Source organism: Pelophylax lessonae, assembly GCF_965119305.1.
Source record: "Pelophylax lessonae genome assembly, chromosome: 12".
Lineage (NCBI taxonomy): Eukaryota > Metazoa > Chordata > Amphibia > Anura > Ranidae > Pelophylax > Pelophylax lessonae.
Genome location: NC_138779.1, coordinates 56,134,043 through 56,149,166, shown reverse-complemented (window position 1 = coordinate 56,149,166; position 15,124 = coordinate 56,134,043). Strand labels below are relative to the sequence as shown.

The 15,124-nt window shown below is 44.6% G+C and overlaps 1 protein-coding gene across 1 annotated transcript in view; it reads right to left on the bottom strand.

Annotated features, from left to right (window-relative positions):
* CRTAM (cytotoxic and regulatory T cell molecule) overlaps window positions 1-11,324 on the bottom strand; it is a gene marked incomplete at its 3' end in the record, with an annotated part of 64,500 nt that extends 53,176 nt beyond the window's left edge. The window contains exons 1-2 of the mRNA XM_082273140.1: window positions 11,237-11,324; window positions 4,700-4,837 (exon numbers count right to left, since the gene is read on the bottom strand). Coding sequence (XP_082129266.1) covers window positions 4,700-4,837; window positions 11,237-11,288 — 190 coding nt within the window. The 5' untranslated portion in view covers window positions 11,289-11,324. The remainder of the gene's footprint in view (window positions 1-4,699; window positions 4,838-11,236) is intronic.
* Between the last annotated feature and the right edge of the window lie 3,800 nt (window positions 11,325-15,124).

Genomic DNA, 15,124 nt, shown 5'->3' with positions numbered 1-15,124 from the left:
TCCGGCCACCCCACCCTAATGCATTTCACCCACACACGCTTATTTTGACCTCATAGATTTCAGATGAAGCCCCTAAAAATCAGCACGTCACATTTTCCCAGGTTTTTGTTTTTTGTGCCAGAACAACTGTTCTCTTTTACTCTCCTACCAAGCAGCAGCTTGCATACATGTGCAAAAATGCCTGTAAAAAATGCATATACGCATGCAAAAATGCTGTATGAGGCTCGGTTCACATTGGTGCAATGGGGGCACCCTGCAAATCCAATGCGGCTTCCCGCATCGCACCTGACTCGCAGGCAGGTCACAATTTCACACTGCTATATACGAACTGCTGGAAGTGTCAATACAAAGTTAATAACACCCCCAGATTAGTTCGCATATCGCAGTGCAAACTGTCAATTCGAACAGGAATCGAATCGCATAGGTGTGAACACCCATGCATTCTGGTGCGGACCAAAAAAAGGGTCCTGCACAACTTTTGGTCCAAACGTAATGCAAATTCAGCCAAAGAATCTGTATGGCTGAATTTGAATTGAACAGACATCGATGTCTAAAATCGCTTCAGTTTGAACCGACCCTAAGTGCAGCTATAAGTGATTACTACGTGTCAATGGAGGCTAAATAATAGTAATCAACATTAATAGCTGCTGCTTCCTCACCTGAAACAGTTCTGACAAAATTTAGAGGTTGGCTCAACTGAATTCTCAAATACAGTAAAACCTTGGTTTGAGAGTAAAGCCCCGTACACACGTACTGATCGTCGGCCGAAAAGCATCGGCCGACGACCGATCTGCCGATTGTAGGCTTGTTAGTATGATGCCTCCGACAGCCGTCAGCGCACATTCTGCCGACAAGAATCTGTCATGCAAGCATTAAAATTTTTGTATGCCGACACCAGAGCGGCTGATTGTTTGCCAGTCAGTACAGAATTCGGCCGACAGACCGCAGATTTGCAAGACTGGGCATGCTCAGAAAAGGAAAAACACAGGGAAAGTTAACCATCACATGACATCACTTCTGCAGTCGGCTGTAGTCGGCGGACAAAATTCTTGTGCTGTCTTTTGCACTTTTCAACAGACACGACAGCCCTGGACAAAAGACGGACGATCGTTCGCCGACGATCGGTACGTGTGTACGGGGCTTAACTTGGTTTGAGAGCGCTTTGCAAGACAAGCAAATTTTTAAAATAAATTTTGACTTGATATACAAGCGATGTCTTGATATACAAGTAGCGTCATGTATAAAAAAAAAGACAGGAGCCTCTAAGTGTAGCAATATGGTTACATTTAATGAAGGTTCAATATTTAGCAACTCACATGGTTGATGATTAAAACAGGCACATCTAAGTATGCAGGCATCCGGGGTAAAGCTGTCCACATAGACCATCTTCTGTGCACAGCCATCTTCATTATCCCTTCCCCGCTGCACTCCACGAGTGATTCAAAGCCTCACTTTCAGATCACTCTACTGCAGGCTATTCTTCCGGTCATGATTGCAGACTGACGGCAGTGAGAGCCAGTGGTTCAGAAGATGGTCTATGTGGACATCAACCATGTGAGTTGCTAAATATTGAACCTTCATTAAATTTAACCATATTGCTACACTTAGAGGCGCCTCTTTTCTCTCTTATATTCTGTAGCTCTGCTAGATTTTGCTTCTAATCCCCTTGGGAAGGCTGCATATTGTGGATGGACATTTTATGGTTACACAACCTATCACATTGCTATAATCTTTGTATATAAACTATAAACTGAAGGACTTGTGGAACGAATCATCTGAGTTTCCATTATTTCTTATGGGGAAATCCGCTTTGATATAAGAAGTGCTTTGGATTACAAGCATGTTTCCAGAACGAATTATGCTCGCAATCCAAGGTTTTACTGTACTTTGTCATTGTTATATATATTTTAATTTGTATTATTATTATTATTAATAATAATAATAATAATAATAATCAGTTTTTTGTAAAAAAATATTTTATTTCTATTTGAAAGCAAAACAACGATTGGATAGCACCACAACCCTACAAACAGTATTTAAAAATAAAGCACAAAATAAATAAAACAGGAAATAGAAAATGGTTTTTGACAGGTGGTATTTTTAAAACATTTTGTGTGACTACAGATACAAAGTAACAACATTTAATTTTACTTTTTGCATAGTTTATTACATACAAATAGATGCTCGTGATGCAAGGCATGCTGAATTCATTCACATATGAACATTTTTTTTTTTTTAGTTTTTATTTTGTGTTTTTTTTTTTTTTTTTCTAAATAAACAATTGAGTTCATAAAAAAACATTAGCATACAAATAATAAAAAAAGGTAAAAAAAAAAAACTAACAATATATAGAGGAGGAGAGGAATGAGTAATTTAGGATTAACAAAGGGAAGTTATAGGTTTGCTTCAGCAAAATCTGCAGTAAGGAGTCCTATCTATGCAAGGGATTTTTCACGCTGGTGTAATTCTTACTGCCCTCTGAAAACAATTCCACAGGTGTCTTTTCAGAGGGTGGCATAGCAGTGGTTGACAAGCTGCTACTGCTGCCTTTAGATGTTTTTTTTTGCTGACAATTTTAGATTGTGGGAACGCACTGCACCTGAGAGCAAAATGTTTGGCCTGCTGTAGCAAGGCGGCACTATTGATCATAATGGGCAATACTGACCGCCTGACCAGTGGTGGCTGGTGCTCCATGGGCCAGGGGGGGGGGGGGGGCGGCAGACCACACCATACCCCCCCCCTCCCGGACCAGACCAGCCCATACACCATACAACCCCCCCCCAGGGCCAGCCCAGCCCAGCCCATACACCATACCCCCCCTCCCGGACCAGACCAGCCCATACACCATACCCCCCCCCCCCCCGGACAAGACCAGCCCAGCCCAGCCCATACACCATACCCCCCCCCTCCCGGACCAGACCAGCCCATACACCATACCCCCCCCGGACCAGACCAGCCCAGCCCATACACCATACCCCCCCCTCCCGGACCAGACCAGCCCATACACCATACCCCCCCCCCGGACAAGACCAGCCCAGCCCAGCCCATACACCATACCCCCCCCTCCCGGACCAGACCAGCCCATACACCATACCCCCCCCCCTGGACAAGACCAGCCCAGCCCAGCCCATACACCATACCCCCCCCCTCCCGGACCAGACCAGCCCATACACCATACCCCCCCCGGACCAGACCAGCCCAGCCCAGCCCATACACCATACCCCCCCCCCCTGGTCGCCGGCTCACTCATCCTGAACATGTTGTTGAGGGCAGGCAGGTAGCAGCGGTGGCAGTTGCTTCTCCTCAGTCTCCTGCGTCTCCTCCCTCCTCCTCCTCCTTGGCCAATGGCATGGCTTTTTCTTTTCGGCCAATCGGGAAATGGGTCTCAGGAGGAGGAGGCCATTCATTTGCTATTGTCACACAACTGGGTGGGCTCAGGGTGCAGTGCTCTGTGCCCGCCCTTTTTTGAAGCCTATTAGAGCCTCCGATTCGAATCATGTGCTTCCAAAAAAAATAAAAAATCCCCCATTGGAATCCATGCGTCCGGCGCCCTGCATGTAGATTAGGGGGCCAGACACATGGATAGGGGGGGGCGGCGCTCCTGCGCCCCCAATGGATGGGGTGCCACTGCGCCTGACAAAACCCTGCAGCCGGTAAAATCGATGTAATGTAAATCCTTGTGACCTCGGCATAATGTTAGAATTCCAGTTGGTGGCCGGGTGGGGGGGAGGTGGGCAGTAAAACTACAGCTCGGCCGCCCAGGGGCGCTGATAAGTCAGTACAACCAGTCCTGTTGTACTGGGCCCAGTCCCCATCATCTAAACAGGGGGGCCCAGGGCAGCTTTTTAGTTCATTTCTGCCTAAATGAATAAATGGATTTGACTAGTCCACACCCCCACTTGCTGACCAAGGCTTAAATTACATTTCCCTGGGCCACATCAGGAGGTGGGAGCAGAGGAGGGACTTACTTCAATTTCTGAGGTGTAGGCAGATAAAGTCAATGTTGCTTTTCTGCTAACCCCTGGGGAGGGGGGGGGGCAATCAGGAGGGCTGTTTAGGGCCCCATGATTTCTAACAGCGGCCCTGCAGCCGCCTATTTTTAAAGCCCCCCCCCCCCCCAGAGCTTCCAGTGTGAGAAGGCCCCAGCAGCTACAATGAATAATCACTGTAGCAAAGTCATCAGGGATGAAGGAGCCTCTGTGATTGGCTGCTGCCTACACTTGGATACTTTATCGGACAGACTAGTAGATGGTCCCAGAGGGTTGTACACACAGCAGGTCAATGATCCGACCCTTGCTGTGCAGATCACATGCAATGTCTGTGCAATGCGATGCAAATTCAGCCATACATTAACTCGCATTACATTCACACGAAAATGCTGCAGGAGCCTTTTTTTCCCCACACTGGAATTGGATCATATGGGTGTTCACACAAATGTGATCCGATTCCTGTCCGAATTCACAGTTTGCACTGCAATTTGCGAACTGACCTGGGAGTGTCATTAACTTTATATTGACACCCGCAGCGGTTCGCAGAGGGCAGTGTGAACTGCCTGTGAGGGAGGTGCGATGCACTAGAATCGCACCGGTTCCCGCATCGCAATAGTGTGAACCTCTGAGTCACCATTCACCCAACCTGTCCATCCATTCTTCATCCCAGGAAAATAATGATGACTATTAAAGAAGGGCTCCGCACTCACCTTTCTCACTGTTGAAGAAGATGACATATCCCCTTGGTGTGAGCCATTGCATGGCAGAGCTGTCACTTCCCCGAAACGCACATCTAAGAGTGAGGGTCCTTCCTTCCTCCACAGACACACGGGAGTAGAGAACTTTTGCTGCAAGAAAAGTTTGTGGTGAGTTAGGTTCTAGCACCTCTGTACAGGAAATGCTGCACATCAAAAGCCTAAAGAATCAACTCTAACAGCCAACTTCTCGTATATGGACCCCTTAGGTCTGGTAAAAATACAGATGAAAGCATTGTTATATCTGTTTTAGAAGTGTAAAATATACCTGCTGATCCTTCCAGAAATCCAGTGAGATGATAACTTTCTGTGCTCTCAGTCTGTGCTGAACTCTTATCTCCCACTATCTCTGAGGGCTACAGAGCCTCTTCCCCATGTATGGAGGTGTGGAGAGGGGGAGGTGTCTTGTAGTCCAGTTCTAAGTTGACTATACTGCGCTTCTATTGCTATTGTAGAGTAAAGCTGGCCATACATTAGACAATTTTTGTTGTACAATTTTCCTTTAGATTTTTGAAAACCACATAATATGAGGTCAGACCTAAACACTCTCAATTTGTATGCAGTCAGGCAGGCCCTTGTACCACATAGTTGAAGCTGAAACTAAAGAAAATTGAATAAGAAAATTGTAGAATGTATGGCCAGCCTACAGTGCGCCAGAAAGTATTCACAGCTCTTTACTTTTCCCACATTTTATGTTACAGCCTAATTCCAAAATAGATTAAATTCAATATTTTCCCTCAAAATTCTACAAACAATACCCCATAAGGACAACATGAAAGAGGTTTATTTGAAATCTTTGCAAATTTATTTAAAATAAATAACGAAAAAAAATCACATGTACATACGTTTTTACACCGTGACACTCAAAATTGAGCTCAGGTGTATACCGTTTCCACTGATCATTCTTGAGATGTTTCTACAACTTGATTGGAGTCCTCCTGTGATTGGACATGATTTGGAAAGGCACACACCTGTCTATATAAGGTCCCACAGTTAACAGTGCATGTCAGAGCACAAACCCAGCCATGAAGTCCAAGGAATTGTCTGTAGAACTCTAAGACAGGATTGTATGGAGGCACAGACCTGGGGAAGGGTGCAGAAACATTTCTGCAGCATTGAAGGTCCCAATGAGTACAGTGGCCTCCATCATCCATAAATGGAAGAAGTTTGGAATCCTCTGGACTCTTCCTAGAGCGGGCCGCCTGGCTAAACTGAGCGATCGGGGGAGAAGGGCCTTAGTCAGGGAGGTGACCAAGAATCTGACAGATCTCCAGCGTTTCTCTGTGGAGAGAGGAGAACCTTCCAGAAGAACACCCATCTCTGCAGAGCTCCACCAATCAGGCCTGTATTGTAGAGTGGCCAGATGGAAGCCACTCCTCAGTAAAAGGCACATGACCTGGAGTTTGCCAAAAAGGCACCTGAAGCAGGGCCATCTTACCGAATGGGCATGCTGGGCAGTTGCCCGGGGGCCCCACTTGCTCGGGGGGCCCCACCTGCCCAGCCCCAGCCAAGCATTAGTCCCGATTCCTGTGTGCTTCCCGTCCCCAAACTTAGCAGGTGGCAATCGCCTGTCTGCCCTGTGCTGCTGTTAGGCCACTTGTGCCATGGAGGGGGAGCCCACAACTGCAGGAATGCCTGTCCGCCTCCACGGGAACAAGCACATACAGGACAGTTGAGTCTGACTCCCATCCGTGTGTGTGTTCACCGGACCCAGCCGCTGAACTGTTTTCAGCCTTGCACTGCTGTACCAATAAATATCGTCCTATCGATAATTTGCATTTTTATTCTCGTGGGTGATTGTATAGGAAGGGCCCCAGTGTACTGCATTGCCCGGGGCCCTTTAATGCTCTTAAGATGGCACTGACCTGAAGGACTCTCAGACCATGATGAAAATGTATTGTATCAATAAGTTTTGAGCAAAGACTGTAAATACTTACTGTACGTACATGGGATTTTTTTCCCCGTTTTTTATTTTTAATAAATTTGCAAAGATTTCAAACAAATTTCTTTCACATTATAATTATGGGGGATTGTTTGTAGAATTTTCAGGAAAATAATGAATTTATTTCCATTTTGGAATAAAGCTGTAACATAAAATGTGGAAAAAGTGAAGCGCTGTGAATACTTTCCGGATGCACTATAAATGAACATTGCCCCCCCCCCCCCCCAGGACAGGAAGTGCGCTACTGACGGGATGACCAGATAAAAATAAAGAGAAAGCACTGAAAAGATGCAATATATAATGTTTCCTGTGGTAAGATATATTTAACTCTCCCTTGCACTTAAATTAAAGTGACACTAAATAATATCCTTATTCTCCAAAAATAATCCATATACATGAAATTGTTTCTTACTGTGTTCCTCTGTCTCCTTGTGAGCTCCTGGAACCTCTCCTTTCCCCCCTTACTTCTGTTTGCTTGCAATGTGCAGTGTATGTTAGTGGTAATGTACAGTGCTCCCTGAACACTACACATCCCATAGTCCCTACTCCATCTCAGGACTGAGCAAGAGAGGGTGGCTATGTTCCTACATACAGTGGGACCATGGAGAACGAACGTAGCCACCCTCTGATAGGAAGTTGGATCACAGCATATAAAAATTGGAGGTGGCTGAAAGCAAGAAAATCATGCACCTGCTGTATCATATACTTGTATGGGAAAATATCCTGTTCTCTTTGTTTTGCTTCCTCTGTGTGAAATCCCTGGTCTTCCTGCTAGTCCTTCTGCTTTCCTGTTAAAAACTGACCACACTAATCATTAACACACCATTTTCAATTCTTTAGCTATGCTGGGAGCTCCGTGTACTCTTCTCCAATGATCAGACTTGTCCTGAATCCCCCCCCCCTTCCACAGCCTTCCACTGGGAAGCTCAGTGTGCTGTTACTTCTCCTCCCCCAGCTCTTACAGTATGCAGCTGAGAACAGAGGGAATGTGATCACTTAAAAAAAGGTATATATATATATATATATATATATATATATATATATATATATATATATATATATATATATATATATCTTTTTTTTTATCTGTACAAAAATATTTTGTCTTTCATTTCAATTTTAAACTGAATGTGTTGTTTTACAAGGTGATCGTTTACAATCTCTTTAAGAATTCACTTCCCACCCGTAGGACGTCATATGTTGAGTGGAGATATCTCAATGATGCCTGCAGCTGCAGACATCATTCAGACATCTTTTTTTCAGCAGGCGATTCCCTGAAAAATAAAAGCCATCATAGCAGCTGTTTAGCCGCTTGGTTACTTTTACAGGCGGTAGGAGGGAATGTCCCCACCGCCCTCCGGTGCTTCTCCCAGCTTGCCCGTGCGATCAGGTGGCCAGAGAATGAATCTGCCAGCGGCAGCGGTTTACCATAGAGCTGACCGTGGACCAGATAATCCCCAACCATCTCTTTGACCCTTGGAGGCTGAAGGCGATGTCATGATGTCACTTCCGGTGCCGGCAGATGTACACACTGCCTGTTTTTTTTTTTTTTTCTGGAAAGCCTGAGATCAATTTTTTTTTTTTTTTTTCAGGATTTCCACTTATAGACCCCAGATCTCTCTGTATAGAGGACCTGTCATGCCCTATTCCTATTACAAGGGATGTTTACATTCCTTGTAAAATAAATAAAAGTGATACAAAAAAAAAAAAAAAAGTAAAAATAAATAAATAAAAATAAAATAAACAATTAAAAAGAAAAAACGTAAAGCGCCCCCCCCCCCCCCTCGTGCGTGCAGAAGCAAACGCGTACGTAGGTCGTGCCCACATATGTAAACGGCGTTCAAACCACACATGTGAGGTATCAGCGCGAACATTAGAGCAAGAGCAATAATTCTAGCACTAGACCTCCTCTGTAAGTCTAAACTAGTAACCTGTAAACATTTTTAAAGCGTTGCCTACGGAGCTTAAATACAGAAGTTTGATGCCATTCCACGAGTGTACGTAATTTTAAAGCATGACACGTTTGGTATCTATTTACTTGGTGTAACATCATCTTTTACATTATACAAAATAATTGGGGTACATATTGTGTTTTGTTGTTTTAATTCATGAAAATGCCTTTCTACCAAAAAAAATTGCGTTTAAAAAAATTGCTGCACAAATACCGTGTGACATAAAAAAATTGCCATGACCGCCATTTTATTCCCTAGAGTCTCTGCTAAAAAATATATATAATGTTTGGAGGTTCTGAGTAATTTTAATGCCAGAATGGGCCCGGTATGGTTAATAGATTTTTTAAATCGGAGTTTAGTGTCACTTTAGCCTAAAACTCTACGCTCCTTAATCCCTAACGTAATCCACAACTTCTAAGGCCGGCCATAGACAGAGCGATTTTCTTTCCAGCAACCACACAGTCAGTGTTGATGGGGGAATCCGTCCTGCAAAGACATTGTGAAGCCATACCCGCCGGGAGAACACAATGATTACTGCTAGCAGCTATAACAACCGCTAGCAATAATCGCATGTAAAATCTGACAGACTGATTGTACCCAAGTTCATCGACCGATACATTCAACCTGCCCATACATGGTTCGAATCTCGGCTGGCCTCTCCTGAACTGGCGAGATTCATACCATCTATGGCCGACTTTACCTTAACCTTAAATGAACCCTTAGTTCTAACCGAACCCCTAACACTAAGGGCCTTTTCACACAGTGGATGTGTGTTATAGTGCACGTAGCACGCATGAGCGGGTTTGTGTTTTACATGCATGCTGCAATGCGTTGTTTCAAAGTCTTGTGGGGGTTTAATATTTTAAGTAACGTTTTTAAAAATAACCAAAAAACACTATATTTACCCGTATGCACAACAGTGCATTGCGACACACATATGTGTGTTTTACCGCATTGTTTTGCATTACATGAAAAGTAGACCTGCTGCAGTTTTATGCAAAACAGCAACACACTTGTATGGTGTGAACAGGACACATAGAGAACAATTGTCCTTTCCATGTTCTTGGGTGGAGCCTGCGTTGATCAAACACCTGGTTTGAACAATCCCTAAGGTCATATTTATAAAGCATTGAACCTGGCATTCACCAAAATTCACTGCTGGTGAATCTTCTAGGTGCACAATGTTTTAAATGACAGTGACTGATTCATCACCAATGAATGTTTGTTGAAATCACATTTACTGCCTAATGAATAAGCCCCCTAGTTAACCCCTTAAAACTTCATCTTCAGCTCCATGTGCCAAAGATGAACAGCTTCAAGTTTTCCAATGTGGCAAGTAATAGATTCAAGCCACTGGCACCATTTTAGCCTATACCAGGGGTCTCCAAACTGCAGCCTTTTGCTTGCTTTTATCTGGCCCTTGGGGCACTGTTATTTTCATTGATACAAGACACTATTCCTCCCAGTGACACCAATTATGGGGAACTATTCCTCCCAGTGACACCAACGATGGGGCACTTTTCCTCCCACTGACACCAATTATGGGGTGCAATTCCTCCCACTATCACCAACGACTGGGCATTATTTCTCCCACTGACACCAACGATACGGCACTATTCCTCCCACTGACACCAATTTTGGGATACTATTCCTCCCACTGACACCAATTACGGGGCACGTTTCTCCCTATTGACACCAATGATTGGATACTATTCCTCCTACTACCAATGATGGGGCATTATTCCTCCTACAGACATCAACGATGGGGCACTATTCCTGCCACTGACACCAATTATGGGGCTCTATTCCTCCCACTGTCACCAATTTTGGGGTACTATTCCTCCCACTGACACCAATTACAGGGCACGTTTCTCCCTATTGACACCAATGATTGGATACTATTCCTCCTACTACCAATGATGGGGCATTATTCCTCCTACAGACATCAGCGATGGGGCACTATTCCTCCCACTGACACCAACGATGGGGCACTACTCCTCCCACTGACACCAATGATGGGGTGCTATTTCTCCAACTGACACCAATGAAAGGGCACTATTCCTTCCACTGACCCCAATAATGGGGCACTATTTCTTCCACTGACACCAATGATAGGGTAGTATTCCTCCCACTACCAATGATGGGGCATTATTCCTCCTACAGACATCAGCGATGGGGCACTACTCCTCCCACTGACACCAATGATGGGGTACTATTTCCCCAACTGACACCAATGATAGGGCACTATTCCTTCCACTGACCCCAATAATGGGGCACTATTTCTTCCACTGACACCAATGATAGGGTAGTATTCCTCCCACTACCAATGATTAGGCACTATTCCTCCCACTGACACCAATGTCCGACCCCCCCTAAAATCTGAAGGACAGTAAACTGGCCCTTTGTTTCGATCCCTTGCCTATAATATCTGATAAGGAAACAAAGGACTACACTTGACTTTCCTATACTTGTAGGTACAATGTTGAATGACTCACACTCTGGGATAGGTAAGGCAATGCCTACCCTGGGGGATCAGGATCTCTCTGGCACACTAGTAATACTATGTTAAGGGTATTGTATCCAGAAGTATGGACTTACCTTCTCCTTTGAGCAGAACCCCCAGCACACAGAGCAGTGCGCACACAATCATTAGTCCTGTCTGCACTTCTCTCTTTCTGAGCTTCCTCCAGACTCTGCAAACGTTTTCATGTCTGAGGTGTTGGGGGGTTCACGGAAGTCTCTGAAGACCGGTGACATCAGAATGATGATGGAGAACAAGCGGTCTTTCCACCCTGAGAAAGTGAGCGGCGCAGCTTTACCACAAAGTTCACAAACAAGCCTTCATCCCCCCCACCTGAGACCTATAGCTCAGAGGCAATAGGAAACCACTTAATGAGACAGAAATAACTTTCTATATGAAATAGTCTTACATGGACCAAAGCTCTCCAGCACCTGGGGAACTACAGATTCCAGCATGGTCAAACAGACTCTTTTTTAAAAAAAAAAAACTTTAAGGTTTTAATAGAAAACTAAAGATTATCTTTAATCCTTCTGGGTTTATGTAAGACTAAAATAAATGAATTCTAACAGTTTCATGTTTCAGGCAGCTGTAGAACATGGTAGAACTAAAAATAATTTTACAAACAGGTTTATTAGAAGGGTTTTAGTCAGAGTGCCCCTTTAGGACCATGTTGCATGGGGTTTAGGTGTAGGGTGCCTTAGATATTTCTGTGGCTGACCGGGTCACGGTAAGTAATGGCACAGAGTTGGCCAACCTTGTAGGAAGATTGACAGATCCAAGAACATCCATTTTAGCAAGGTGACCTGGTGGAATTTAGCTTCAGCAGTGATCTGTAGGAGTCTGGGTAGTGTTGCAGAGTTTTGTGAACACAGTTTGTTACCAGGGGGAGTCAGCACACACTGAAGTGATACAATGAGCAAAGTCCACAATCCACAGGAAGATGGTCTTAACAAGCAGAAGCAGAGTAGAGATAGATGGTCAGTACAGGTACAAAACAGAGTTTCAACATAATCCAAATTACATTAGTTATCTGAGTTATGCAAAACAAACGAAACCTACTGGTCAGACACAGGCTAAAGGTCCAGCAGTCTATTTAGGCATTGCCAATTTGGGAAGGTGTGAACTGCAGACTTGAGATGCTGTAGTGTGTAATAACCAGTAGGTGGCAAAGTCTCAAGGCAGAGGTGCCTGGCAGCTGAGTGACCTGTGCCCACATGACATTATTGCATTTTACACATAATAAATACCGTCATGCCTGTTGTATGCTACTACACAAGGATTGTTACCAGTGTGAACTGTTGTCCTGTTTGTGGATTCCTGCCATGTGGTGGCTGTGGTAAAAGCAATTGAGATAATAGTAGCATGTTACAGCTATCAAACTGTAAAAAAAAAAACCTTTATTGCCCGTTACAACAGATTTTTTTTTCACTTTAAAGGGTTTTTGTATTCCCACAAGTCTATGGAGTTGGCATTGCCCCTTCAAGCAGGTCAAATGAAGCTCAGAAAGAGGTCACCTGCTTGTCAAATGCATGTAATGAATTCTGAATGATCTCAGAAGCATCTCTAACTGATGCCATTGACACAACCCCAAAGCCTGCTGACACAGGTCCTTAATTATGATCTATGTTTTCATAGCCACCAATCAGAGAGGTGGCATGCCAAGGGGTTCAGGGAGGGGACTTGGAGATACTCTCTTTGGATCCTCCACAAGGCTTCAGAACATCTTGAGGAGATGAGGAACATTTTATTTTTTGTTCTTTTCTCTTTCTTGGCCAAACCTCTCACAGAATTCTTTACAATAATTAATGCTGGCACCCACACAAGTGACATTATATTAATATGATAAATTCAGGTTCGTGTTATTTATGTTCACACATACGTAGAGGCTTTTCTGCATTGGTGACATTGTTGAGAAACCATGAGGACTTCCCAAATGACAAATACACATGACCTTTCTGAGTCTGGTCATTTCCCAATAAACCCACAAAAGGTCATTTCATAGAGTTTAAAATTGTTACCCTGAAGTACAGATGGGCAAATCAAGGGCCAAAAGGTTCAGGTGAGGACACAGACAAGGGGTTAATGAGGACACTAAGAGCAGAGGTATTCATACCATAAAAAATACCTAAAACTCCTTCACAGAGCTTCTCCTACTCACTGTACTGCCTGACCAGACTTCAAGTAGAAACAGAAGATTTAGATCTATTAATATTGGTATGGAATGTTGTCAGAGACCATCATATTCATCATCCTATTCATAACTTGATTAGGCTGCTCAGAAAAACCAAAAAACACCCCCAAAGGAAGGAGGAGGGGGGGGGGGAGTATAAAAAAAGACCAACTATACAGGAAGCAGAAGGAGCGCCACACAAATGATCAGAGAGTCCAAAGCAATGTTTAATGAAACTATTTTATTAAAGAAATTACAACGCGTTTCAGGGTTTTGGACACCCCCTACCTGTCCGAACCTTGATCACCTGCTGGTGGCACTGTGCTTCCCAGAGCAGGTAGTTTTGAAGTCCAATAGCGGGTGTCTCCCAGAAGCCAGCTGATTCCAGTAATCAGTTTCCACCTGATAGCTGCTAGGAGGGTATTTAGGTTGGCCCCTAGTAGTGCCTCTCGCTGCAGTGTTTTGTTGCTGCAAGATGCTATTTGCCGTTGATCTTGATATTGATCTTGCTCCTGTCCTGTACCCTGCTGCCAAATAAACAAAAGTGGGCACCAGCCTTGTGCAATATCCCACAACATTTAGGCCCCGTTCACATAGGGGCGATCCGACTTGGGGGGGGCGACCTCCGAGGTCGCGGTGCGAGCAGCGCGCCGCGACCTCGGAGCGGCCGCCACGGACTTTATAACATTGAAGTCTATGGCGGTCGCCTCCGGGTCGCCCCAAAGAAGCTCCGGACCCTTTTTCTAAGTCAGAGCGACTTGTGTCGCTCCTATTAGAACGGGTCCGCAGCTTCCCTATGGAAGGCGACCTACGGCGACCTGTGAGGCGACCAGGTCGCCTCACAGGTCGCCTTAGTGTGAACGGGGACTAATTAAACATGTGTCTGTATGCATGCATAAGTACGTGTGTGTGTGTGTGTGTGTGTACATGTGTCTGTTTGTGTGTATATATAGTATCTCACAAAAGTGAGTACACCCCTCACATTTTTGTAAATATTTTATTATATCTTTTTATGTGACAACACTGAAGAAATGACACTTTGCTACAATGTAAAGCAGTGAGTGTACAGCTTGTATAACAGTGTAAATTTGCTGTCCCATCAAAATAAGTGTAAATGTCAAAATTTAGCCCAAAGTGTCAATATTTTGTGTGGCCACCATTATTTTCCAGCACTGTCTTAACCCTCTTGGGCATGGAGTTCACCAGAGCTTCACAGGTTGCCACTGGAGGTCTCTTCCACTCCTCCATGATGACATCACAGAGCTGGTGGATGTTAGAGACCTTGCACTCCTCCACCTTCCATTTGAGGATGTCCCAGAGATGCTCAATAGTTTTTAGGTCTGGAGACATTCTTGGCCAGTCCATCACCTTTACCATCAGCTTGTTTAGCAAGGCAGTGGTCATCTTCAAGGTGTGTTTGGGGTCGTTATCATGGTGGAATACTGCCCTGCAGCCCAGTCTCTGAAGGGAGGGGGATCATGCTCTGCTTCAGTATGTCACAGTACATGTTGGCATTCATGGTTTCCTCAATGAACTGTAGCTCCCCAGTGCCGGCAGCACTCATGTAGCCCCAGACCATGACACTCCCACCACCATGCTTGACTGTAGGCAAGACACACTTGTCTTTGTACTCCTCACCTGGTTTTCCTCAAACACGCTTGACACCATCTGAACCAAATAAGTTTATCTTGGTCTCATCAGACCACAGGACATGGTTCCAGTAATCCATGTCCGTAGTCTGCTTGTCCTCAGCAAACTGTTTGCAGGCTTTCTTGTGCATTATCTTTAGAAGAGG